This window comes from Podarcis liolepis (assembly GCF_965112155.1).
Source record: "Podarcis liolepis genome assembly, chromosome: 6".
Lineage (NCBI taxonomy): Eukaryota > Metazoa > Chordata > Lepidosauria > Squamata > Lacertidae > Podarcis > Podarcis liolepis.
Window position 1 is genome coordinate 6275433 of NC_139559.1, and position 27918 is coordinate 6303350.

Consider the following 27918-nt stretch of genomic DNA (forward strand, 5'->3'; position numbering starts at 1 on the left):
AGTTACAGACTCCGCTAAACCAGAAATATTACCTCGGGTTAAGAACTTTGCTTCAGGATGAGGACAGAAATCGTGCAGCAGCAGCGGGAGGCCCCATTAGCTAAAGTGGTCTTCAGGTTAAGAACAGTTTCAGGTTAAGAACGGACCTCCGGAACGAATTAAGTACGTAACCAGGGGTACCACCGTGCTAGCGTTGGCTCCCTTATCCAAGGGTATGGAAGGGGAAGGACTGTAGTTTATGGATCTGCCCTGAGCATTCAAATCCTGGCGTCTCCAGGTAGGGCTGGCAGAGACCCCTTTCTGAAACTGGAGAGCTCCTGCCAGTTAGTGTATACAATACTAAGGTAGATGGCCATGATAATAAAAGGTCAAGTCCCTATGTACGCTCTGGCAAACCTGGGTTTGTTGCTGGGTTACTGTGTGAGGCAGCCTTGAGCTACCTGCTCTCCCTGCAAGGATTGCTAGATTGCCATCCCCGAACGTGTCAGCTGGAGGGGAAGGGAAGAGGCCATGTCTCCAGGGACAGCAGACGGCGCACAGTTGTTGTGGTTGCAGCTTGTGGGAAGCTGCTTCTCTGGAGCTTTTGATAATGCAAATATGCTTCTGCGGGTCTCTTGAGCAGGACCTGTTTAAGAGCAGCCTGTTCCTCTTTTCCCTCTTCACCTTTGCCGTATAGAGGGGCGCCTGCAAGACTAACATGCTCTGCCTTTTAGCTGCTTATCCTTTCCCCCCTGGTTTGCTTCTTGTCCATGACAGATATCAACCTTAACTCTCCCAACAAAGGTCTGTTGTCGGATACTATGACAGATGTGCCTGTGGATAACACGAGTGCTGCCGCTACCGCTACTCCTCCTGCAAGGGCCTCGGCCTACAATGGGCTCACGGAAGCGGAGGAAGAGGAGCTAAGGGCCGAGCTGGTCAAGGTAAAGGAGGCTGCCTTCACACTCTGCTTTTCTCCATTCTGTGCTCTGTTGCTGCGGTACAAGGGAGCCCAGATAATTCTTCCTCTGTAGCTCTAAAGAGACTTAGAAAGCCAACAGAATTTCTAAAGTGCCTGGTGTAACCTTGTAGTTCCCTCTTTTGTAGACGTGTTCCTTCAGAGCAGTTGTCCCTCAAAACTGGGTCTCCAGCTGTTGTTGGACTACAACTCCCATCATCCTTAGCTGGCACCAGTGGTCAGGGATAATGGAAGTTGTAGTCCAACAGCAGCTGGAGACCCAAGTTTGAGGAAACACTGCTTTAGAGCCTTAGACAATATTGTGGCATTTGGTTTTTTTTAAAAAATGATATTTATTAGAAGTTTAAAGATTACAGAAAAAAGAAAAAAAAGAAAACAATAGAAAATTTAACAGAACATACCTTACAATACATAAAAAGAAAAACATAGAAGAACAATACAACAAGACAACAAAAAGAAACAAAAACATTAAAACACACATCCAATATTCCATATCTTTACCTTTCATTTACTTGTTTCATCGACCTCCTCACACCTCCCTTTTTTGTACTCTAGTTCAATTAGCTACTTCAGCAAATTCTTTCCATCTTTCTCAATTTTTGTTCTATAATTTATCTTAACGGTCTAACCTTAAATTTTTCCATTTTGGCCCATTATCAATCAGTTTTTTCTTAATTCTTTATTACATTTCTGCTAAAGCCATATAGCTTCATTCCAGCATCCTTCTAACATTCATTAATTTTGCAATATTTCTGTAAATATACTTTAATTTTTTTCCAATCTTCTTCCACCGACTCTTCTCCCTGGTCTCGGATTCTGCCAGTCATTTCCGCCAATTCCATGTAGTCCATCAGCTTCATCTGCCATTCTTCCCTGGTGGGTAGATCTTGTGTCTTCCAATACTTTGCGATAAGTATTCTTGCTGCTGTTGTGGCATACATAAAAAAGTTCTATCTTTCCTTGGCACCAATTGGCCGACTATGCCCAGGAGAAAGGCCTCTGGTTTCTTCAGGAAGGTATATTTAAATACCTTTTTCATTTCATTATAGATCATCTCCCAGAATGCCTTAATCTTTGGGCATGTCCACCAAAGGTGAAAGAATGTACCTTCAGTTTCATTACATTTCCAACATTTGTTATCGGGCAGATGATAGATTTTTGCAAGCTTGACTGGTGTTATGTACCACCTGTAGATTATTTTCATTAAATTCTCTTTTAAGGCATTACATGCCGTAAATTTCATACCAGTGGTCCATAACTCTTCCCAGTCAGCCATCATAATATTGTGTCCAACATCTTGTGCCCATTTAATCATAGCAGATTTCACCATTTCATCTTGAGTATTACATTTCAACAGCAAGTTATACATTCTTGACAAATTCTTAACTTTAGAGTCTAACAATTCTGTTTCCAATTTTGATTTTTCCACCTGGAAGCCTAATTTTTTGTCCAAATTATATGCCTCCATTATTTGATAATAATGGAGCCAATCTCGCACTCTGTTTTTTAATTTTTCAAAGCTCTGCAGTTTTAATCTGTCTCCCTCTTGTTCCAAAATTTCCCAATACTTCGGCCATTTGGCCTCCATATTGAGTTTTTTCTGAGCCCTTGCTTCCATTGGTGACAACCATCTTGGGGTTTTATTTTCTAACAAGTCCTTATATCTTATCCAGACATTAAACAGTGCTTTTCTGACAATATGGTTTTTGAACGCTTTGTGTGCTTTAACCTTATCATACCACAAGTATGCATGCCAACCAAATACATTGTTGAAACCTTCCAAATCCAACACATCCGTGTTTTCAAGAAGCATCCATTCTCTCAGCCAACAAAATGCGGCTGATTCATAATAAAGTTTTAAGATCTGGCAGGGCAAATCCACCTCTTTCTTTGGTATCTGTTAATATCTTAAATTTTATCCGAGGCTTCTTGCCCTGCCAGACAAATCTAGAGATATCTCTCTGCCACTTCTTGAAACAGTCCATTTTGTGACAATGTTGTGGCATTTGAAGGCGCTACTATGCGAACAGCCACATTACCTGGGAATTCAAATATCCCTTTAGTACATTTTTGTCTTGCCCTTCCTCTGAGAAGCTGAGCATGGCAGATGTGGTCTCCACAACATTTATCCTCAGAACAACTCTGTGAGTTGTTGGGGTGATGCACTAGCCCAGGATTACCCAGTGAGCTTCATGGCTATCTCTCTGGGGACTTAAAACTCTCCCCATTCCAGTTCCAACACTGCACTGTTCTTAGGCAGTAGGTCTTCTCTGTAATACAGGACTTGCTCATGGTTTTCTAAAACTGGTTCTCAAACCCTGCTCCTTAGGAATCCTGTGGTTGCTTAGTAAAGAAAGGTGGCTGAATACTTTCCTTTTAAAAAACTGTTTTCTTTGGCACATTCTAGGCATGCACTTAGCTTCTGTGGGATAGTGTTAAAGTCTAGCATGCAGGACACTGGCCAGACCTAAGCTGAGATGGTATGTCCCGAAACGTGCCCAAGAACCTTTTGCAACACACACAGTCCTCTGTAGATAAATAACCGTGGATTTCCTTGAGGACCGGAAGCAAATCACTGATATGTCAGGTCCACTGTTCACACATTGCAACACTTTGATATTTTCTCTTTCTCCTGATTGGGCTTCATACCACAAATTGGCCTGCGTGTGAAACTTGGCTGCAGAAACAGAGAGCTGTGTTCAAACAAACAGATCCATCAGGAATGTTGCTGTGTCAGGTCTCCCGTAAAGTGGATGTGCTGGGGAAACTCCCTAATCAATTATATTCTTTGTACAAGGGCTGATATCACTTCTATGCAGTCTACTTTTTTTAAAATCAGAAACTGCATGGTCTAAACTCACAAAAGTAAAATCACATGCCCATAATACTTAGGCAGTTAAGGAACAACCAATCTGTAGGAAGTAGCCCTGAGTTCTTCACTTGTGTACACAAAGAGTGTTTGCAGAATCGGATCAAGGTCCAGCTAGTACAGTGTTCTGGCAAGAATCCCAGAAACAATCAGCTGTTAGGCGGCCCACTGTGGCCTACTTTCTGGCCATTTCTGCTCCAGAACAGCATTTCCCAAACTTGGGTATACAGCTGTTTTTGGACTACAAGTCCCATCTTCCCTAGCTAGCAGGACCAGTCGTCAGGGGTGATGGGAATTGTAATTCCAAAACAGCCGGAGACCCAAGTCAGGGAACAGTGCTCTAGATAAATAATCTTCAGTCTTCTGGGGAGCTACCTTTAGCCCGACCTACTTCTTAATTTTGCAAAGTATTTGTATGTTGGTAGCACCACTGCTGGGACGCGGGTGGCGCTGTGGGTAAAACCTCAGCGCCTAGGACTTGCCAATCGTATGGTCGGCGGTTCGAATCCCCGCGGCGGGGTGAGTTCCCTTTGCTCGGTCCCAGCTCCTGCCCACCTAGCAGTTCGAAAGCACTCTAAGTGCAAGTAGATAAATAGGTACCGCTTTATAGCAGGAAGGTAAATGGTGTTTCCGTGTGCTGCGCTGGTGCAGGCTCGCCAGAGCAGCTTCGTCACGCTGGCCACGTGACCCGGAAGTGTCTCCGGACAGCACTGGCCCCCGGCCTCTTAAGCGAGATGGGCGCACAACCCCAGAGTCGGTCACGACTGGCCCGTACAGGCAGGGGTACCTTTACCTTTACTTTAGCACCACTGCTGCCTCACACGTTAGAACAACCCAGTTGTGGCCGCAGCCCACTAGTTGCAGAAGAAAGCTAAAGCTGTTTAGCGCAATAAGCAGTTATGTTGATTAATACATTTAAAATGCTTTGTGGTCCATGTCTTGCTTGCCTCTTCTCTTGGAGGCCAGGACGTCACGGCTCACCTTCCATGCTGAACCGCTACATACCTGCTCCTACGACACTCGGGTCTCTAACCCAGATACCTCTCCTCTTTTTTTGCAGGTGGAAGAGGAGATAGGCACCCTGCGCCAGGTATTGGCTGCCAAAGAGAGACACTGTGGGGAGCTGAAGAGAAAGCTGGGCCTGACCCCCTTGGATGGCCTGAAGCAAAACCTCTCAAAGAGCTGGCATGATGTCCAGGTCTCCACTGCGTAGGTGTTGCCTAGGGTGATTTTTCCACTGTAACCTGCAGAATTAGACGTGGTGTTCTATTGGGGCTTGCTCCAACAGAAAAGAGAAGTCCTATCTATGAGCTTTTATCCTTTGAGATCCTGAAGTAGTAAATCTTCCTTTACCATAGCAGTGGGGGACCTCTGGTGTAGGAGACTTATCCCCAAACCACAGTCACAACCGATAACACACGCACACAGGGCTGCCAGTGCGCAGCCTTAAAGTGCTCCCAGTTGTGTATTGGCAAGCGAGGCTTGCTATCACCACGTATCAGTGGAGCAAGCCAGCTGGGATTGGCTGCTTGGAGGGGTTGGCAAAGAGCCGTGGTGCTCTTTGTAATCTCCTTGCTCCTGCCCAAGAGGCCCTGCTCAGTTCTTTGAAGGACTGAGCACCAGCTGATCGGCAGCGCTCCGAAGCACCACGCAGGGCTCCTTGCGTGGCTTGCCCAGCGCTCTGAAGCTGCAACAGTTATTGGAACGTCAAAGCGTCCCCTCACCTGACTCCATGCCCACCTCTCAGATCTGACCCATGAAGGGTAGGGGAGATAAGGATCTGGCTCCAACAGCCAGAACCACTTCTTCACACTTGCTGAAGACTTGGAAGGGACCCTGAGGTTCATCCTGTCCGACCCCCTGCAATGCAGGAATATGCAGCTGTCCCATATGGGGATCGAACCTGCAACCTTGGCATTATCAGCACCACACTCTAACCAACTGAGCTATCTAGGCTTGGTGCTTCTTTGGATCACAGTCTGGGCTTCTAATTGCCTTTTTGACTTACGTAGAACCCACTGGTTTTAAAACCCTCCTTGCCAAGACTTCCAGCTGTAGCAGCTTTGCAGTGCACACCCCAATCCATTCATGCCATGCAACACCTTTAATTTTATAATTCCAAATCACAATCTCTTCCCAAAGGCATCTGAGGAACTGTGTGCATGTATCAAAGCTACAAATACACTCTAGCTCCCCATCCCAGGATGCTGTGAATCTCGCACACTGCTTCATTTTTTCTCTGACAGGAGTGTTGCCAAGACCCATCTCTCAGGCTGGGTCAATATTTCATCACCTGCCTCTTGGCTGTTGGGTTTTCTTCTCCTCTCTTGAAACCATTTTGACCCCAGCTTTCAAAAGTGTGATTGACCCCCAGGTTTTTGTTTCTAGTTATATGAAAACCTCTGAGAAACTTGGAGAGTGGAATGAGAAACTGACCCGATCGGACCTGTGAGTTCCTCTCCCGCCTTACAAGCACCAACTCCCTCTTCCTTGCTCTTTTCCTCTGACTCATTCTACCCCTTCACTTTGGTCCCAGAGGAAGCTGGCTGTGTGCTTGGGATGTTGGAGGAGCAACTTCTGGGCCTTTCGCTTATTAACGTCAAAACTCCATTCTTTTGCCCATAAACATTTCTTGTCCCCGTTCAAGATTAAGCTCATCTTGCTGGCTTCCGTGACGTTTCCTTGCATAGAGAAAGGAAAATTCCAATCAGTTACCAGGCCACATTGAAACATTGCAGAAGTCCAGCCGGGAATTGGCTACGTTAATTCAGCATCACTCCTGTACATGGCAAAAGGGAGGTTTTACCATTTCAGATTCTGATGCTCACATGCAGACCATGGACAAAGGAGAGCGGGAAATGTGAAGGCTGGGTGTTAGCAAATGCAGTTTCGTAGCTTTTGGTTTTAGCTTTCGGCTGGAACCATCGGGTGGTATAAGTTTTATGCAGAGTAGGCTCGTTTAAATTAATGACTAAGTAAGGTCTTATGGGATGCAGGTGGTGCTGTGGGTTAAACCACAGAGCCCAGGGCTTGCCGATCAGAAGGTCGGCGGTTCGAATCCCCACGATGGGGTGAGCTCCTGTTGCTCGGTCCCTGCTCCTGCCAACCTAGCAGTTCGAAAGCACGTCCAAGTGCAAGTAGATAAATAGGTACCGCTCCGGTGGGAAGGTAAACGGCGTTTCTGTGCGCTGCTCTGGTTTGCCAGAAGCGGCTGAGTCATGCTGGCCACATGACCAATAAAGCGGCCAATAAAGCGAAATGAGCACCGCAACCCCAGAGTCGTCCGCGACTGGACCTAATGGTCAGGGGTCCCTTTACCTTTAAGGTCTATTAATTTCAGTGACTATACTCTGAATTAAACTTAGTTGAATACCCGTATGTTCCATGGCTACAAAGTGGTGTTGAAAGGGGGAGATCAGCCGTGGGAAAGGATGCTCAACTCTTGCCCATTGCTTTCCCCCGCAAACACTTGCGGGCAGCAAAGAAGGGTTCTTCACCCTGGCTCCCTGCTTCTTCACTGGGGACCTCTTCTTCTGGAGGCTGCTTTGCAAAGGAGAAATGGTGCCTTGGGTTTCACTATGTGAGGTGGCCACAGAAGGCATCGTTCCTTCATTGGGGGGTGAGAGAGGCAGCGGCAGATGCAGCATCTTGCCCTTCCAGGTGCAAGAGACAGCAAAGGAGGATGGATGGGGCTGTGCGAGACCTTCAAGCTGATAGACCTGCAGTGTTACTCTGCATCTCTGCCCAAAGGTCCCATGGAGTTCAGTGCTGCTCACTGCTGAGGAAGCACGCCTAGAAATGTATTCAGGGTTTAGTTCTAGGCCAGGACGGAGCAACTTTGGACATGGCTGTGTTACAGCCTCCTGGCTGGCTTGAGATTTGGGCCGAGGCTGCCTGGTGTGGTGTTGCTGAGTTGTGGGAGGGAGTTGTGTCCATATGGTCGACTGCGTGCATGCCTGTATATGTAGGTCTGCATGCTGGCACATGGCCACTCTTGCCTGAATTAGCGTATGAGAATCTCTCCCCTCCCCGTGCCTAGTGCAGAAATCCAAATAAGCTGGTGGAGTTGGGACAGGGCACTCTGTCAGTGTGGTGTAGTGGTTAAGAGCGGTAGTCACGTAATCTGGTGAACCGGGTTCACGTCTCCGCTCCTCCACATGCAGCTGCTGGGTGACCTTGGGCCAGTCACACTTCTTTGAAGTCTCTCAGCCCCACTCACCTCACAGAGTGTTTGTTGTGGGGGAGGAAGGGAAAGGAGATTGTTAGCCGCTTTGAGACTCCTTAAAGGGAGTGAAAGGCGGGATATCAAATCCAAACTCTTCCTCCTCTTCTTCTTCTTCTTCCTTGGACAGCCCCTTTGAGCGAAAGTCAGGGTAGTAGTGATTCTTTCAGGCTTACTTACTTTACAAGCCTGACAATTCAGCTTAAAGCTGGCAGCCTGGCCTGCTAGAACTATTTTTGACCCAAATTATTTGTCTTGGCTTGTATTTTTCTTTATATTTGGGACTGGACTAGGTAATTATAGCCAGCCAGCTAACTAACTGTTAAGCAGACACTTTCCTCCCCAGTGCAGGGAAAAAATTCAAAAAGCCAAATCTTAATTTTATTTCATTTATACACTGCTTGATTGTAAAATGCCCCCTCCCCGCAAGAAAAAACCTCAAAGCAGTTTCTGAAGACTGGGTGTTAATAGGCTGCTATAGCACTTGTATTTATAGAATCCTAGGCTTAGTGTGACCTTGTTTTAAGACGCTCAATTATGTCTTCACTCTTTATTTTCCCACATGCTGCAGTGCATCTAACTGCAAATGGTAGCCCAAGCCATAGGCAACAGTGAGACACATTCTCTCTCCCCCCCCCCCACCCATCTAGCCTTTCAGATTAATTTTTCCGCAGGGGAGACATAGAAATAAATGTTTGAAACGGCAGTTTAAAACCTGCCTTCCACCACTCTCAGCACTGCCGCAGCCTTGCAGCCTTTTAAACTTAATTGCACTTTAAAACAAAGCACCTGGCAAATGTTAAGTCGCGTAAAGGTATGTGTGGCAATTTCTTTGAGATGCAGCTGCCTCAACCAAACCATAGTGGGAGAGGCTGATTAAATTAGCTTTGGGGGTCGCTGACGTGTCTGCCTTTGCCAAAGGAAGGAAGAAGAACGGTTGCTGTTTTGATGCACTTCCCTGAACACCCAGCGTAAACGTTTGTGCTTGAATCCTGCCTTGCTGGTTTCTCATTAGGGCATCTGGCTGCCTGCTATGAGGACAGGATTCTGGATTAGGTGAGCTGTGGGCCTGATCCTGCAGGGATGGGCTCTGTTTTAATCTAACGGCAGCAAAGTAGGACTGCTCAGTCTAGGGTGGTGCCTTCCCCTCTGCCCTCCGCAAGCATGAAAAGGACGGAGCTAGAGAGACCATTTTTGCAACATCTGAACATTTTATTTATTTAAGACTGCATGTTTTCGATGGTTCGCCCTGAGAACAGGAAGGAATCTGACCTCGAAATAGCACAAACTAGGGAGGAATAAATACAAAAGATTGAAGAAATAGTGATGCCTTTGTTACAGCCCTTGTGGTTTGGAGTGCTGTGGAAGAAAGGTTTTGGCCCCTTCTCTAACTTCCGTTGTATTTATAGATATGTTTCGGCCAGCAGCACCCTGGAGGACTGGAATGAGAAATTAACCCAATCAGAAGCGTGAGTGTCTTAACCTTCAGCCTAAAGCACGTTCCCTTATTCCAATAGCATCCTGCAACTAACCGTTCCTTCCCTGCACTAACTGCCTTCCTGCTTGGTCTCCATTCTCTAAACGCCGATTGTTTTGCTGACTAATTAGGGATAGTGGGAGAAGGATGACTTAGACTCTGCAGCTTACTGCGTGGCAGCTTTCTCTATGATCCCATGAACTTATCTGTGACATCCTTCCCACCCTGACGTTTGCCCATTGCTCTTTGGCAGTGAACACCTTCGCCTGCTTCTGTGCTTCCTTTTGATAGGCCTTGTTCAGGTTAAGCTTAAGCTTGCAGATGATTATTGCTTGTGGACTGCGGTTCTGCGGGAGTGCAAAATGTAATGCAGAATGTAATAGTCGGACCAGAATCCTGAAGTTCTCCTCTTTTAATTAATTTTTCTAAATGCATGAATTCTAGCCCTTAGGGGTGTAAAAAAAAAGTTTGAAAGTATGTGGGCAGCGTTTCTGAAATTTCAGCAGCCAGAGAACTTCAGTGACTGTACCCCACCCATGACTAGCAAAGCAGAATAAATCATGCAAACGAGGAAAAAGAACCCACAGTATACTGCAAAGGGAGAAATGGTTGCAAAAGGCATAGTTTTGCAAGTCGTAGAATGCATTTTTTCTTGGTGCAGAATTTAGATGGTAAGGGAATGGAGTTTTATTATTTTTTTAAAGGTTTTGTGTTCAGTACGCTCACAGGGCTTTGCAGTGAACCCAACCAAGCACACTAATGCTCCTGTGTGAAGCATTACTGCATATAAATTAAAGCGAGCTTAAGAAAGGTGCATTTTTTAACCCTTAGATGGGGGTTCTGGAGAACCGTAGATTCCCAATCCTAGTTTCAACAGGAGGTTAGTGCAACAATTCTCTTTGGTTCACCTTATGTCTAGGAAACTTCTGGTTATATGATCTTACCATAATCAGCATATTTCTTCTGATGTCCCCAGGAGCCACTTTTTAAGGAAATAAGAGCCAGCTTCCATAATTCCTAACTGCAAGCATGTGTACCTCTCCCCATTGAGAGCATCTTATCCCCATTGAAATAAGTGGAAGTAATAGAAGTACCCTGTAACTCTGATTGTTTCCCGTTCAATTCAATGGAGCTGATGAGGGAGGAAGAGTCCCTGTTGACTTGAATTCAGAGAAGCTGAGGCTGGAATGGAATGCATTTCTGCTTGCACACATGTGAGAGGTGGGTGGGTTACTGGTTTCCAGTCCTGCTGCAGCACTTCATTGATTGAATGCACTCTGAAGGATCTCCCAGTCCTCTGGAGTGGCTTTATAGGGAGGATAGGACTGCATCAGAAATAAGGAACTGGGAAAGGCCTATTCTGCGAGAAGATCCTTTGGATTTACAGTCGTACCTCAGAAGTCAAACGCCTTGTGACTCGAATGTTTTGGCTCCCAAATGCTGCAAACCCAGAAGTGAGTGTTCCAGTTTGCAAACGTTATTTGGAATCCGAGCGCCCGGCGCGGCGTCCGATTGGCTGCAGGAGCTTCCTGCAACCAATCAGAAGCCGTGCCTTGGTTTCCGAACATTTTGGAAGTCAAATAGACTTCTGGAACGGATTCTGTTCGACTTCGGAGGTATGACTGTATAGTACTTGGCCTTAGTGACATGTTTGTGGAGCTTGACCCTTCCTCCCGCCTCCCCATTCCCCACAACACTTGCCTGCTTTTGGAGTATTTTATTGTTTAACTCATTGCCTCTCAGTGCTACCTGCCCTTTTTTCCTGTTACAATTTTGGCTGACTAGGGGGAAATTCTGAGAGAGGAACTTGGCCTTCATTAAACTGAGATTAAGTGCTACCTGCTTTCTCCCACGAAAGTGTATAGTTACCTTGCTATGCATTGACAAACCCCAGCAGCTGCTTTGAGTTAACAGAAAGCCATTTTCTTTGGTGGGGTTTAATCAGAGTTTGTCCTGAGTTTAATCTGAGTGGAAACTCCCTGGCAAAGCAGGAAGTTTTGCAAACCTCAGCTTCCTGAAAACTTCAGCAGGAAGTCAACTTTGGTGGAAAGTTTCCAGAGTTGAATTTTTAAACACCTCTAGTCATGCTATAAGGATGAGGGCAGCGCTCTGGTCTATACCACTGAGCCTCTTGGGCTTGCCGATCAGAAGGTCGGCAGTTCAAATCCCTGCAATGGGGTGAGCTCCCGTTGCTCAGTCCCTGCTGCTGCCGCCAACCAAGCAGTTTGAAAGCACGCCAAAAGTGCAAGTAGATAAATAGGTACCACAGCAACGGGAAGGTAAACAGTGTTTCCGTGCACTGCTCTGGTTCGCCAGAAGCGGCTTAATCATGCTGGCCACATGACCTGGAAAAACTGTCTGCGGACAAACACCAGCTCCCTCGGCCTGTAAAGCGAGATGAGCGCTGCAACCCCAGAGTCATTTGTGACTGGACTTAATTGTCAGGGGTCCTTAACCTTTTACCTTTTTTTAGTCGTTCTGTGCTAGCCTTCCTTTTCAGGCTTTAGTTAAGTACCAATGCTTCACTGAATTTGGTGACAAATGACTAGAGGGGTGGAGGTCTGCACCAGCCTTCCCCAACCCAGTGCCCTCCAGATGTTTCATACTGTAGCTTCCATCAGCCCCAGCTAGCACAGATCTGAGGCTGACGAGATCTTTGGTTCAAAATATTTGGAAGGCATTGGCTTGTGGAAGACTGTGTATTAGGGTATTGCAAAGCAAATATCTCTTCCCTATATTTCTAGGAAACTTCAGCTTCTGCTAAGACAGCTGGGGCTGCAGAAAGGCAGGATGGGTTTTTGGGAGGCCTCAGCTGAATAAGCAGTATTATTCCAGAGCGGTACGAGCAAATACACAAGCTTTCTTGTCAGCACAGGAAGCAAAATGTGGCTTCTGGGACGCATAGGCTAGAAGCAGATTTTGTACAGTGCTTAAGGAGCTTCTGTGTTGCATGTCTGAGCCAGAGAGAGAGAGAGAGAGTGTTTGAAACCGTGCTGGGGCTTAGGGTTAGCGTTAAAAAAAACCCCTAATGTTTGAGTAATACAGAGACCAGATGCTGCTAGCCTACCCCTTCAGATGATTATACCCCCCGATTTGGGGGACAAATGGTTAGGAACTTGCTGGACTGTAATCAGGGGGTGCTTTTGGTGTCAGGGTGAATAATAGGTACAGCTACATGACAGCTGGTCTTGCTAAGTCGTCCCCAGCCGACCCTTGCAGTATCTTAACACCTAATGCAGGGCAGGAGAATGCTGAAGAAGACAAATGACATTCACGTGCCCTTTTAAACAACTGAGGACCAATACCTGGGATAGCTGCAGCCATGTTTAATGAAGCTGCCAATACTTTAAACAAGGAATCAAGTAAAATGGCCTTGGCTCTTGAGGATGCAGCTGTGGCTCACATCTCAGACCCTCTACATAGAAAATCGGGGTGGGTCTAGCCTTCTTGGCAGGTTTATTTTCAATGGGTGTGTTCCTAGTGGAGCACTACTTTTAGCTATTAAGCTTCAAAGTGAGCACTCATCTGTAAATCTAAAGTAGCCCAGGCTCCACACAAGAATTACCAGCCTCGATGAGAAGTGGGCACCTTCGGGAAGAAGGCTGCAGTGCAGATTTAATCATTAGATAATTAATAATTTTTCAAAGGAAGGAACCGCAAGCCTGGGTTCATGGGCAAGGAGGACAAGTCTTGCCTCTCCATGGACCAGTCTGAGGCTTTCTCTCCAGCTTGGCTCTGATACTAGAAGTGATCTTAGCTAGCACATGAGAGCCCGGGGCAGTGAGTTTATGAGGATTCACTATGCAACAGCTTACTTCATTAGGATATGGAATATACTCGCCATCAGCGATGCTGTTTGTATACAAAAAATGCTATCCTAATTAATGGCAATGCGAATAGTCTTATCTTGTACGTGGCTGATGAGGGACAAGTCCCACTGAGTTTAGGTTGGTTAGTGCATGCAGAATTCCAGCATTAACGATCAGGGGAAGAGTTTAAAAGGTGCTTGGCTGTAATCCTATCTTTAATCTGTTCCCTCTATGCACTGATTTTTTCTGGGGATGTTAGTGACTTGCTCAGTAGGGACTGAAATACTGTGTTTAGAACTAAAACATAAAGACTGTGCCATCTGAGTCTTTGGATTGATGGCAGAAAACTATCCCAGAAATGGGTACTTCAATTATTTGGAGTGTGTTGCTATTGTCCCTGTTTTAAAATAGCAATGTTAATGGTAACTGATGGGAAACATTTTCCTTACATAGCAGAAGCAAGGCTGATTCTTTTCTGAATTAACTTGTCACTGTTAACTGTTCCTTCTAAATTTCTAATGCTGTCGCCAGCTGAAAGCTTTTTTTGCGGGGGCGATGGGGGCTGCTTTGTAATTTCTGGGTAGATGAGAAATCCTCTTTTTTTAATATGGGCGCAAAAGAAAAGCCGGGGGTTGTAAGGAGAACGAATGCCACAAATGCAATTTGACCGACTTGCAGTGAGAAAACGCTTCTAGCCCTGTGCAATGAGATTTTATTTTTTAAAAATCAGCACTGTTAGTATAGGCATATGTTAAAGAAACAACTTCGCTGCTTCTGTGCAAAAAGGCTTTAAATCCATCATTGCACTGGGAACCAGCTGAACAGCTTTCCAGCCATTCTCACTTATTCACTGAAGTCTTTTAGTTTCAGTAAATGCCTCTGAAGATGTGTGCCAGTCTCACTTACAGCTGCGTATGCCCTGTTTTAACCACAGCTGCATGGTGTTTAGGAATGAAGATGGATGACCCTCAAGTGATGTTTGCGCACAGTGAGACCCTGGTCAGAAGTGCCGCTGTCTCCCTTATCCACAAGAGCCCTGTTTGCCAGACACCAGCTGCCTTTTCCCCTAGCGCCGCATCGTCCTTCCTCCTTAATTGCTGCCTTCAGCTGCTAACAAGCCTTGTTTTTCTTGCCTAGCTACAAGAAGACGCAGGAAACTCTCTCGCAGGCAGGGCAGAAGACTTCGGCTGCCCTTTCCAACGTGGGCTCTGTGATCAGCCGGAAGCTTGGAGACATGAGGTAATTTCTGCGCTATATTTGCTTCAAAGGGAGAGGAAGTTGAGCATGCGCCCAGTGCAACAGTAGCAATCAGTATCTAACAGCCCTGGTATTATTGACTGGTTCCAGTTACAGGGGCGAGAGGTGCCGAATGTTTGACTTTCTATTTAACTTACATTTTCTCTGAAGCCAAGAATGGCCTTTCCTTGGTGGCCTCTCCTTTAAAAAATAAAATAATAATGCCCTATTGATATCTGATAAAAGCAATGTTCCCCTTAGTTCTGAGGAATTTGCAGTTAGTGTTATGATGATTTTAGAAGCAGGTCCCCCACCGCCAGACGCTGTAAACTGATCTTTTAAACAAATTCTTTGATTTCTTTTCTTTTTTGCTCCGCTGTTTTTCTGAGATGACTACAGAGGATTTTTTTGATTTCTATAATGTCCTTTGCCTACACATGTGCTTGTGTAATACTACTACAGTATAAGCAGCTAAGTTTAGAACTTGTGTCCAGAACTTAATAACACTTGTTTGGCGTAGATTTCTCTGCTTGTTACACACCTAATGTTTTATAAGCTTGATTATTTAAATGGTCAGTGGGGGGGACGACCCATTTAACCCATTAGATGGTCTAATCCTGTTTGTTCATGGGTTCAGTGAGAACTTGGGTTGTGGACTTACCCCTCCCCTCTTAGGAGTGCAGAAAGACCAGTACCAAAAACTTCATTGCTGGTTAACTCTTGTATAGTGTTGTATTTATGTACTTAAGCCTAGAATTTTCGTGTGTGTGTGTGTGTAACATTGAATTTATTCTCTGTTTGCCAAATTGGTTTAGGCTTTTTTATTTATTTACTGACATGTTCTATATTTTGTATATTTGTATTTCAAAGGGTCTATATTTCGATGTTTGCTGTAAGCCAGTTTGGGCAATCTCATTATGAAAAAGCGGCCTATAAGTAAACAATCAAAACATCCCCTAAATGTTTAGACTTTCACTAGAGTTCAGCTCCGTTGCAAATTGTCTATGTGCTCCAAACTTTGGTAGCCTGCAATCAGATGATAGTTGTGTAGGGTTTGTTGAAGGATGCAGTTTCTGGTTTGGAAACTCATTCAGCCTTCATCTTAAACTGAACTGGTGGTAGTCTAAATACAGGGCTAAAAGCCGACTAGAAGCCTAACGCTACATTTCCCCATGAAGACACATGAAGTCTTATTTAAATGCTGTATCCCCATTTAATGCACCACTAGCATTAACTTACAACAAGTGAAGTTGCCACTTTAGTTTGGTCAAGAGAATATGGAAGGAAGTTATCCAAGGTTCACAGGGTAGGTTCACACTTATTTGTGAAATGCAGGACAGCAAATGATTCCCCTTCAATCCTTACTCTTGAGAATTTTTATAAATGCAAGCTGCGTTGTGCTGCACTATATTGTATACATCAACTGCTTAATGTGTTAATAGTACTTAACGTAGAATTGAGCCCTTGTATTCACTGCAACATTGATTCTTCTCAGACATTCTCCTTTCCCTCTCTGGCTGGGAATATCTGGGTGGTAAGCGCTTGATATAAACTCTGATCACATAATAGCACTTTCAGGACTATTGTCACCTCTAGTACATTGTGGTTATGTGTGTATTTGTGTGTGTGTGTTGTTCTTCGAGTTAGCAGATAGCACCGTTTTCTTACCAAAAGCAACATGCTTGCTTTAAATGTCCCAGAGAATTATTTCATAAATGCGTTGGTCTTGATAACATTTTCCTGGAAACTGATACAGCTTGCAAACAAGACCCATGCTTTTCCATCCTCCTACCCTAGGTTATTAAGAACCTAGTTTGCTATTTTAGTTTTGCATGGTCGACTTCCTGAAATTCACAAATTGCAATGTGGCATCTACAGTGTGAATAGCAAAGACATTGATTAGATCTCTCTCTGTGTGTGTTTTAAAGAAGCATTTAAATGTTCATGCAGGTTGTCAAACCTTTGAACCACAAAGCAGCGGTCCTTAAAAAAGCAACGTATTTGTCATCATAGTACAGAGTCACTGTGGCCAAATCACACAGGATCTGAAAGAAAGTCGGAATAGAACTCGTAGCTAGGCTAATGAGGAGGATGAACCTTGGAGAAGGCAGAGCAATGCTCTGTGCCACTTAGCGTAATGTGATAAATGGAGACTTTGGTGGTTTATCCTCAAAGAGAATGAACTTTCAATCCACATCACAACAAAGGTGTGGTTGAAACTTAGTTAGGACAGATAATTTGTGGTCTTCTCTTTCCCACACCCTGGTAATGTCTAGTTAAATGTCAATAAAGTACTGCTGCGTGTGATTTTCTCTGCCCCAGATAGCAGCAGTCAAACAAGTGGGGGAGAGAGAAGCTGCCTCCTTCTGCAAGGTCTCATCCTGATATCCATAGAGGCTCTTTTCCTAGTCCTTACCGAACCAGTTCCCTCAAATGAAAGGCAGGCTTGTGCCACGAAGCTTGACTTATGTGATCAGAGACTAAAAGGAGTGAAACTGGTGTTTTGCAGTGAACTTCTTTCCTTTGGGCAGAAGAGGTTTTTTCCTCTCTGTTCAGCCTCATTCATCTTTGTCATGTGCCTTAGAGATTCTGCTCTTTTTATACTATTCTCTTAAGAAGCAAACTGCATTCCTTTGTTTTGCTGGTGTGCTTTGAAGTGTGTTCATGGATGAAACTTTCCACATTGGCTGCTCCAAGTAAGGGGAAAGGTAATTGATGAAGGGACAAGGTCTTGGTCAGGTCTAAGCAACAATAATCTCCTTGAACTCGCAGACACCTGCTGGATAAGCCTTCAACCTCGACGCATTGCCTGTATATTTTCTATAGTATCTAATCTGATTTAACTTCCTCAGGGCCCAACTTCATAAGTTTAGTCACACTCCAGTTCCACTGAAATAAATGGAGCCAAACTGTGACATACCGTATTTTTCGCCCCATAGGACGCACCTAGTTTTTTGGGGGGAAAATAAAGGAAAAAAAATCTTATTTCCCCCCCAGGTGCGCTGCGCTGATCCCGAAGCTTGGGGCGTGCGGAGCTCAGCACACCCCAAGCTTCTGGATGCCGGCAAGCAGTCCGCTAGCCGTGGGAGAGCCACGCGGCTCTCCCAGGGCTAGCGGACCGATGCGCTAATCCCGAAGTTTGGGGCGTGCGGAGCTCAGCGCGCCCCAAGCTTCTGGGTGCCAGCAAGGTCTCCGCTAGCCGTGGGAGAGCCGCGCGGCTCTCCCAGGGCTAGCGGAGCGCTGCGCTAATCCCGAAGCTTGGGGCATGCGGAGTTCAGCGCGCCCCAAGCTTCTGGGTGCTGGCAAGCAGTCTGCTAGCCATGGGAGAGCCGCGCGGCTCTCCCAGGGCTAGCGGACCGCTGCGCTAATCCTGAAGCTTGGGGCGTGCGGAGCGCAGTGCGCCCCAAGCTTCTGGTGCCGGCAAGGTCTCCGCTAGCCGTGGGAGTGCCGCACGGCTCTCCCAGGGCTAGTGGAGCGCTGCGCTAATCCCGAAGCTTGGGGCGTGCGGAGCTCAGCGCGCCCCAAGCTTCTGGGTGCAGGCAAGTTCTCCGCTAGCCCCGGGAGAGCTGGGTCTCCCACAACTAGCGGATAGCTTCCTGAAGCCTGGAGAGCGAGAGGGGTCGGTGCGCACCGACCCCCTTGCTCTCCAGGCTTCAGCGAAAGCCTGCATTCGCCCCATAGGACGCACACACATTTCCCCTTCATTTTTAGAGGGGGAAAAGTGCGTCTTATAGGGTGAAAAATACGGTAACTTCCTCTGCATCCAGCCCATCTTAGCTAGCTAACAGTTGTGAAAAGCCCCAGTAGAGTTGCCTCTGCTAACCTTTTTTTTTTTTTTTTTTTTTTTGCAGCATTGGCAAATGGTATGGTTTTCACGATCCCTCTTGAAAACAAGGGGCCACTATCATCAAACTTTTATGTACAATGCAAATTGGGCCAAATCGCACTGGACTTTTTTGGATGCGAGATTTCATAACAGCTGTTCTCCCAATATTCCTTTGGAACAGAGTCCTTTGGAATCTCAGTCCTCTTAACTCTGACACTGCTGCACTCTACCAGGCCTTGGCTTGCATTTTCTCCTTGCTGCTCTACAGCTTGTGAGAAATCGGGGGCAGAAAAAGATGCTTTGAGCATGCTGCCAAATCCCACTCACATGACTTAAGAGAAGCGGTTAAGGATCCAAACCAGGGATCAGCAACCTTTTTCAGCCATGGACCGGTCCACTGTCCCTCAGACCATGTGGGGGGCCGGACTATATTTTTTTTTGGGGGGGGGGGAATGAAGGAATTCCTATGCCCCACAAATAACCCAGAGATGCATTTGAAATAAAAGCACACATTCTACTCATGTAAAAACACGCTGATTCCCGGACCGTCTGCTGGCCGGATTGAGAAGGCGATTGGGCCGCATCCGGCCCACGGACCTTAGGTTGCCTACCCCTGATTTAAACTCTTCTGTTTCGTTAGGGTGTCCTTGAACCTCTTGGTACAATGGTGTCAGTCCTTTCCAAAATCCATACTTGGGCAGTGTTTCTTCTTAAAGCCAACTGAAATTTCTCAAAATTGTGCACAGGATCTTAGGGGTTGGGAGAATGAGGGGAAACATGAAGAAACAATAATAGTAATAACTGCATTTTGAAGCCTTGAGGTCTGCATTTAGACACTAATCTGAAGATGCAGATGGACTCGGGTATCAAGTTGCCTGTAGGATTCTGGGATGAAGAAGCAACTGCTGGTTACCGGTCAGGAAAGAGAGAGCCCGGCTGTTACCAATATCTGTTTTGTGCCTTAAGCAAAAATACACACACATTCCTGGCTTGAAAGGAAGTGTAAAGAGAAATATAGCAGCCCTTATATACAGTGGTACCTCGGGTTACAAACTTAATTTGTTCCGGAAGTCTCTTCTTAACCCGAAGCGTTCTTAACCCGTGGCGCGCATTCCCTACATAGGCCTCCCTCAGCCTCGGATGCGGATTGCGTTCGCATCCCAGGGCAAAGTTTGCAACCCGGGATACCTACTTCTGAGTCTGTGGAGTTCATAAACCGAAGCGTTCATACGCAGGACTGTTGGTAACCCGAGTTACCACTGTATTGGCAAAGCTGGAGATTAATTTTTGGTGGTGTACTAAGTAAAAGTCAATTGAACCCAGAGAGTGTGTTATGCATTCGTGGCTGGAGGACATGAAGCCCTTGAAATGCAAAGCCCCTCTCTACAAAGTTGAAAATCATTATATGATTGTAGATTTCTACCCTGAAGGGCTGGATACAGAATTCTCCATAGCACATTAAAATGAAACCCCTCTCTCTCTAGCCTCTTAGGGAGGTGGAGGTTTTCACTCTCCAGGCAGAATTTACACAGTAGTTCATCACACTTGCGTCTCAGATGCTTTTTCTCTCTTTTCTGGGAGCAACTCCCTTCTGTGTGATCTGTGGGTCTGGTAAAATTGACCCACTGGCCACATAGTAAATACAGGTGGATTAAAGGAGTCAGGTTTAACCAGTTAGCAGTGCCTCTGGATAAAAAGTTGGCAAGCGTATCTGTTTACCTATGAGGGTTTGCCACGTGCTTAATGATGTAATAAACGGCAAGTTAATTTAGCGTGGCTTAATGCTCGCATGGTCAGTGCCCAGTGCCAGGAATATAGCAGGGCTGGAGCTTGGAGTGCCAAGTAATCTGTTTTGCATGCATTAGCTACGAGGTTCAGTCCTGAGCATCTCCATGTGGGGCTGGGAATGTACCCCACCCGAAATCTTGGAGAGCTGCTGCCAGTCTGTGAAGACAGTGCTGGACTCGGTGCACCAATGGTCTGACTCTGTATAAGACAGCTTCCTATGTTCCAAACCTCTCCTGAAATCACTGCTTGCTCTCTATCTGTTAGTCTTTAGATGGGTTCCTTTGGGATCTCTTAAGTGTTGTGTTGTACAGGTTGGTGTGGGAATGTGCAACTAATCGCCTCTTTCACTGCTTTCCTTTCCTGCTGCTATTGGATTCCTCCAGGGCCCACCCCTTCTCACATTCCTTTAGGTAAGACTCTGTTCAGGAGGGATATCTGCAAGGAATCTGGTTAAACAAGGTTGTTTTCCGAGGCATACACATGAGCCTCACTTTCAGTTGAAAGGAAAGGGATCGGGAATCGCAAATGGCCACATAACACTCCTGCCCTCCAGAGCCATTTATAGATGCTGTCAGTATCTTTCCAATGAGCTCAAAGCCAAAAGCTTCTGGATTTCCCTCTTAAAAAAGGAGAGGTTATTGGTTGCTTAATGTCTCACGCATACATGCTCCCAAATGCCTTTTTGGGGTGGTCATGTTAAACGCAAGAACTGGTTTGACACAACAGAAGAGCCTGAACAGCTTTCCTTTGGCTTCGTTCCGCAACTTGGCTCAGATGGGGGCCGGATAAGACACTTGAGAACAACAACCAGTTGGCCTACAATAGACTGTGCTGGGCAAACCGGACCTTTGCTCCTCCCCAGACAAAGGCAGCTTTTTACACCAAAATGTCACAACTGTGCAGGTTCATTACATGCTTGGCGAAAGCTTTTACCTGCTCTCCTTTTCCACCGATGGCTATAGACCGAAGGCAAATTGGGGGGTTCAGAAACCTAGTGCTGCAAAAGCCATCTGAATGCCTCTTTCCCACTTTGCTGCGTCGACAGCATTGTGTGCAGCCCTCCCTTCCCCCCCTTTTTTAAAACAGAGTCCACTCCTGGGCTTGGTTGCAGGCCAGATGCGTCTCTTGGGCAAAGCACAGTATTAAAAGGCTTTCCCTTGAATTAAAATGAATTGGTGCTTGTGTGGGCGGCTTTGGCTTTTTGACCAGAGGCAGTATTGCTGCAGTTCAACATCCAGCCTGCTCCTGTAATGTGAGATGCTGCACTTTAAGCTCCTCTGGGTGGTGACATGTCCTGTTCATGTTGCCCTTCAACAGAAGAGGGGAACCTGGTGCCTGCAGACCCCACCACCCATCCCTAGCCACTGGTTGCTTTGGATAGGTCTGAATTGGAGTTGTAGACTGGAGGGCTGTGTGTCCGTCACGCTTGCTCTCTAAGGTGCGGCAACACCAGTGGATGCTTTGAGTCTGGGGTCCCCAACCCCTTTAAGCCCAGGAGCACATTTGGGAATCGAAAACGGCTGCGGGTGCCACAAAATACCCATTTCGCAGGAGGAAAACTGGCAATGCTCAGAGCCTTTCACTCCCCAAAAGACCCAGGCTAAACCCCTACATGGGACGCGGGTGGCACTGTGGGTTAAACCACAGAGCCCAGGGCTTGCCGATCAGAAGGTCGGCGGTTCGAATCCCCGCGAAGGGGTGAGCTCCCGTTGCTCAGTCCCTGCTCCTGCCAAGCTAGCAGTTCGAAAGCACCAAGTATAAGTAGATAAATAGGTACCGCTCCGGCGGGAAGGTAAATGGCGTTTCCGTGTGTTGCCCTGATTTCACCAGAAGCGGCTTAGTCATGCTGGCCACATGACCCAGAAAAACTGTCTGCGGGCAAATGCCGGCTCCCTCGGCCTGTAAAGCAAGCTGAGCGCTGCAACCCCAGAGTCGTCCACGACTGGATCCTAACGGTCAGGGGTCCCTTTACCTTTAAACCCTTACAGAGCCCAAAAAGCAGACCACCCTCCGGGAAGCAAAGAACCCCCCTCCAGACCCCTCCCAGGATGTTTTAGTGCCCAAAGGTACCATATTGGGGGACCCCAGCTTTAGATACACCTCTTCCCTGGCTGATTTGAATTGAGATCAGCAGTGGCGTTTTGTATCTATTTACAGGCAGAGCAGTAGATTCCTTTGCTTTTAGTTATAAACCTCTGGCACACTTTGGAGGGGGGGGTCTTTGGGGGGGGCGTTTCAGAGCCTCGGAGAGCCTGCTTGTGAAAGATTGCATTTTCAGTTGTGGTTCCCTATTGAGGAAGGCTGGGAAGGAACAGAGGAGCTATGCAATTTGCACCCCCAAAACACAGTTCTCCACAAGGGAAGCCTTCCAAAATGCGTTGCGGTTTTGTCATGGCGCTGTGTGGATGGGGGCAACTGGGTGTGGCGGCTTCCAGGGTTTTAACTGCTTCTAATATGTTCCTCCTTTCCCCTTAATGCTTCCGAGTAGCAGCTACTCCATTCGTCACTCGATAAGTATGCCAGCTATGAGGTAAAGTAGCAAAAGCCCCGTCTCTTTTGCAAGTCCCATATTTGCCTAAGGGTGACTCTGTCTCTGCTAAATGTATGGGGTGATGTGGTGGTGGTGGGGAGGCACAGCAATGTGACCCCTCAGAGGGAAAAAGATTGTTTATTGTGAATTGTTAATAATTTGGATATTTATGTCCTGCCCGTCAACAAGGTTTTCACGGCGGCTAACAAACATGCAGTTACAAACATTGTGAAATATAAAATACAGGATAAAAGTGCAAATCCATAAAAATGTGAGCGGCTGCAAATCCTGTGGCAGAGAGACAAAAAATGACAGCAAGAAAATGAAGGTATCTGACTGGTGCTTAAAATACATTGAAGGAAGTGCCAGGCAAGGTGCTCTGGGGAGGGTGTTGCGAAGTCCTGGCATCACCACTGAAAAGCTCCTCTCCTCTTCCCCCATCTCCAAACAGCCACTTGCCACCCTCAGGACCCAGTTAGATTGCTTTGCTTTTAAAATATTTCATTCTGTCTTGCCTGCTGCAAAAGAACAGTGGGGTGGCTGGTCAGTGGATATTAATAGGAATGAATCTTCAGTCTATAGATATTAACTAAGGCAGTTCCCCAAATCAGCTTTATGTAGACAATTTTTTTAAAAAAATCAACCCACAAATGTGGTTCTGTGCGATGGATCACTTTCAACTGGTGGGCCTGGCAAACTACTTTTTCAGAATCAATCACTGTCCACTCGAAACAAAATAAAAAAATTCCTTCCAGTAGCACCTTAGAGACCAACTAAGTTTGTTATTGGTATGAGCTTTTGTGTGCATGCACACTTCTTCAGATACACTGAAACAGAAGTCGCCGGACCCGAGTGAGTGCTAACATCAAGGCTGATGAAACTACTTTTAAGCTCCTGTGTTTGATGGCTGGTTCACATTGTATTATACAGTTCTAGTTATTTGAAATGGCCATTGCAAAGCTTTTTTATGGCTCAAGAACACATCTATGGGGACATCTTCTCAACCATGACTAAGTCTATTTCGATAGCTGGTGCCTCGGCCTGCTTTGAAAGTAGGATAGGCTGAGAGATCGTGACTTGCCCGTGGGCTTTGCGGCCAGGGGATTTGAAGCAAGGTATCTCAGGCACATAGCCAGTGTGGCATAATGGTCAGAGTGTTAGACTGGGACCTGGGAGAGCAGGGTTTGAATCTCCACTCAGCCATGAAGCTCATTGGGTGACCTTGGACCAGTCATTGTCTCTTAGCCTAACCTACCACACATGGTTGTCATGAGGATGGAATGAAATGTGGAGAACCATGTACATCACCATGAGATCCTTGGAAGAGAGAGGTGGTATATAAATGTAATAAACAAATATATTCTATCAGTTACACCATGCTGAATCTCAGCCTACTTTGGGAACTTGACTCTTCAGTTATGAAAGTTTGGCAGCTTATCTTGGTAACCTATTCTCCAAACCGAACTAAATGAAGACGACTGGAGGCAACTGAGATACTTTTGAACTAATTCCACTGAATTTTGTGTGTGTGTTCTCCGGGTCTCTTGATATTTGATTTTTCTCTTTTTCATTTTGGGGAAGAGGGGGCTTTGTGTGTGTGTCTGTGTGCTTCTTTAGGATGTTCTCTGGTTGGAACCCCAAATTCAAAGCTGCCAAGTAGTTTTTGATATTGACTTCCTCTGCAGTTAGGTGCACGTTGATTTCTCTGAAACGGGCTGGCGAATGTTGGTAGCAGAACCAGGAATTTGCAGCAGCTGTGGTTGAGCCAAACTTTTCAGGGGCCATGAGTGCTTTGGGGGGGGGGTCTGTAGATGTTTCTCCACCAACAAAGCTAGCTGCCTGCCTCAAAACGGAATTCAAGTTTCTAATATGCCTGTGCAGTTTTATTTTCTCACTTGCTTCTTCCTCTTTTTCCTTTAAGAAATTCTGCAACCTTCAAGTCTTTTGAAGACCGCGTTGGAACCATAAAGGTAATTTCCCTCCCGTGACACAGTACGAAGCCACGATGTTTTTAGGATCGACGCATTTCTGCTAGACGAGCAAGATGCCCGCTGTCATAACTGGCTGGGTATGTGCAACGGGAGACGTTGCATATTGCAAAACCAGGGAGAGAGACCCATACGAGTGAATGAAAAGCTTCATTGGATGAGAAAGGGGGTGTAGGTGGGGGCAGCCACCTCTGCCATTAAGAACCTGTCCTCCTGTCCGCTGAGTCCCATCCTGTTTTTATATTGCTTGGTCACACTCTAGTGTGAGGGAACTGAGAACTGGCTTCTGTACAAAGGTTTGAGCACAGGAAAGATAGAATGTGGGGAGGGCAAGGGTTCAAACGATGCTTGAAGTGAAGGATATGAGGCAGGAGTTGGTAATGCAGGTGAGCTGTGCATAAGCAAGCTGCCAGCTAGCTCTGCCAAGGCTCTTTTTATTAGCACAATACAGTGGTACCTCGGGTTACATACGTTTCAGGTTACATTCGCTTCAGGTTACAGACTCTGCTAACCCAGAAATAGTACCTCAGGTTAAGAACTTTGCTTCAGGATGAGAACAGAAATGGTGCTGCAGCGGCACGGCAGCAGCAGGAGGCCCCATTAGTTAAAGTGGTACCTCTAGTTAAGAACAGTTTCAGGTTAAGAACGGACCTCCGGAACGAATTAAGTACTTAACCCAAGGTACCACTGTATGCAAAACCAGTCAGATACATTTTGGACTGTGACCTTTACACATCTTCCAATCCTGAGATCGAGGGGTGGTACGAAGTTATTTTAGCACCTGATTCCACCGCGTCACTTTCCCCTTGCACAACGTATGACTAAGGAGACAAAGGTCACAGACAGGGCACGGCAGACCAGACAACTAAGAGAGCAAAGGTTAGATAGAGGGCATGATGTTCAGACAGCTATGGCTTGTCTGTTGGGTGGAAGTGTGCTCCACACCCAACAGTCGTTCCTTCAGATGCTGGGTGGAATTCAATACGCTATTACAAACGTTCCAATCATGCAAGCAGTTCAGCTCTCCAGCTGCAATGGTCCTCCCTCTCCTCTCCCCGTGTTGTGTTCTGGGGGCACACCTCACCCCAATCCAATTTCGGGGGGAGCAGAAGGGAGGGGAAGCTCCCTCGCACAACTGGAAGTTGTTGCACAGGGCCTCTGCTGATGGGGTTCTTCATGCGAGTCCCGCCCACTGCTTCCTGCTCTCACCTGTTCCCATTCCTTCCTTTTCGTCCAGTCCAAAGTTGTGGGCGGCAAAGACAACGGCACCGATGAACTCCACTCCCCATCAGCATCCGGCGACAAGCCCTCCCAAGACAACGCGCCTTTCTAAGTCTACATCCGTGTGCATGACTCCCAGAGCCTCGCCCCTTGTTCTTCCCAACATGCAAGACGAAAGGAAAAGGTTCCTGGGCCGCAGGTCCTACTCTGACGAGAGAGATCCATACATCATATATGTAGACGTTCTTTTGCTGCTGGATTCTTCAGGTCCAATAAAGTGAACACACAGTGTTTTGTACACTTATATATTTTACACTAAAAAGGTTTCTAGATGGAACACATTGCTGTGCTGCCTTTTTTGGAAGAGCGCCAGCAATGAGGATTCTGCAACCCTGACCCAAAACAGCCCTCTTTTTTTTGGCACCAGAGTCCTGCACTCTTTCCTCCCACCCCGACCCCCTCTAATGTGCGGGCAAAAAAATTCTGTATGTCATGTAGAAAGAATAGTTCTCGGGTGCCGCTAGCTGCACAGGGAGCTTCTCTCGATTCCTGCTCCATCTTCTCTGCATATAGCTAGCCAGCTTTCTGCTATCGTGGCTTTCTGTGCGATTGGAAGCACCGGGAAAGCTTTGGAAGCCTGCAGTTTCCACTTAAGATATATAACCAGGTTTGGGGGGGGGGTTTCTTCCGGGAAGCAGGGGAGGGGGGGTGATAGAAGATATTTAGAGCCTCTATTTAGCGACTGCCTAGCTTTGCTACACTGATTCTCTAGCTTTAATGAATCTCAGAACCTTTATTTTTTTGGAATGCAGTGGACTTCAGAACATACCAGCTTTTAGCATCGACATTTAGGGGCAATCTACCTTTGAATGCGGAAGCTGAAACACAAGCCTTACATCACCACCTGCTTTACTGGTTTATAACCTTTTTTATATATCTCAAAAGCGCAAAGAATTCTTTTTTGATGGGGGGGGGAGGGAAGGGGTGAAGCACTGGAGTTCTGCCTCCTACCATAGTAATCGCATGCAGATGTGCTGGTCTTGTGTTCATTTCATCGGTGCGTTACGGTGCACATGCCTGCTTTTGCTCTCTCTCTCTCTCTCCTGAGTGTGTGGAACTTGCTTCTCTGCCTCTGGGTTTATGCCTCTGTTTTCTTAGTCCACCCATTTAATCAGATTAAGGAAGGACATGTTGATCGCAGCACAAGAGAGCTATCCTGGAGGGCTCCTTCTCTCTCTCTCTCGGTTTGGTTCTCCTACCAGGAACCTCCTTAAAATACTTTGTACACTTTATGTGATGACAAAGAGCTCCACCTCTGATCTCCTTTTGTTTGCAGCACTTGCCACCAGTTCCTGGCTCTGTTTTCACTCAATGCTAGGAGCACTAGTACGTGGTGTGTCTGCTCCTCCTTCCGAAAAAGGCTGCAACCTTCCACTGTCCTGACCCCTTAGTTCTAAGGCAGAGGTGCCTCTTAAATTATCCAAACCTTTCTGTGCCTTAGAGGCTAAGTGGGACTTCAGCAGTGCCCTAAGTACATATCCATAAAGCTGTTTTGCTTCAAGGCCTTGGTGCCCCCAGAAGGCTTCAAGCTCTTATCTGACCCCTCCTGCCCAGCCGCCCCCCGAGAAGCAAGTTTCAACACTTAACGTGCTGATTGTAGAACTCTCCCTGTGTCCTGTGTTGCCTGTGGATGGTGACCACGCCGTGTCGACCTGGCACAACGGATGAGAGAATCTGCAGGGTGTGGGGGTATCATTTGCTGGCGTTCGTTCAAGGGTAAAGTAGGCACCCATGTTGGGTGGGGAAAGCGGTGCCACTGGGACCGGGGAGCTGTTAGAACACAGACTGAACTGTTTCTCCTGTACAGGTGACTACGGGGGGAACTTTGTCAATAAAATATTCTTTTTTGAAAAGCAAAACGGCTGGCTTCATCTTTGGGCTTGTGTACCAGCTGCGAACCTGCCCAAGCGCCCTGTGGTTTTGACCTTGGCTTT

General features: G+C 46.5%; 1 protein-coding gene across 8 annotated transcripts; it reads left to right on the forward strand.

Moving 5' to 3' along the window:
* The first annotated feature begins 720 nt into the window (after positions 1–720).
* Positions 721–27843, forward strand: TPD52L2 (TPD52 like 2). 8 transcript variants are annotated; one of them, XM_083507731.1, is made up of 9 exons: positions 721–923; positions 4888–5036; positions 6216–6275; positions 9459–9518; positions 14473–14574; positions 20569–20595; positions 22674–22715; positions 24637–24685; positions 25941–27843. In XM_083507731.1, exons 1-9 carry the CDS (start codon positions 750–752, stop codon positions 26034–26036), a joined length of 759 nt encoding a protein of 252 aa, XP_083363857.1. In that variant the 5' UTR covers positions 721–749; the 3' UTR covers positions 26037–27843. The 8 variants fall into 8 exon arrangements, with proteins under 8 accessions (XP_083363857.1, XP_083363859.1, XP_083363861.1 ...); XM_083507733.1 differs by lacking the exon at positions 9459–9518; XM_083507732.1 differs by lacking the exon at positions 6216–6275 and having other exon boundaries at positions 723–923.
* The last annotated feature ends 75 nt before the right edge of the window (positions 27844–27918 follow it).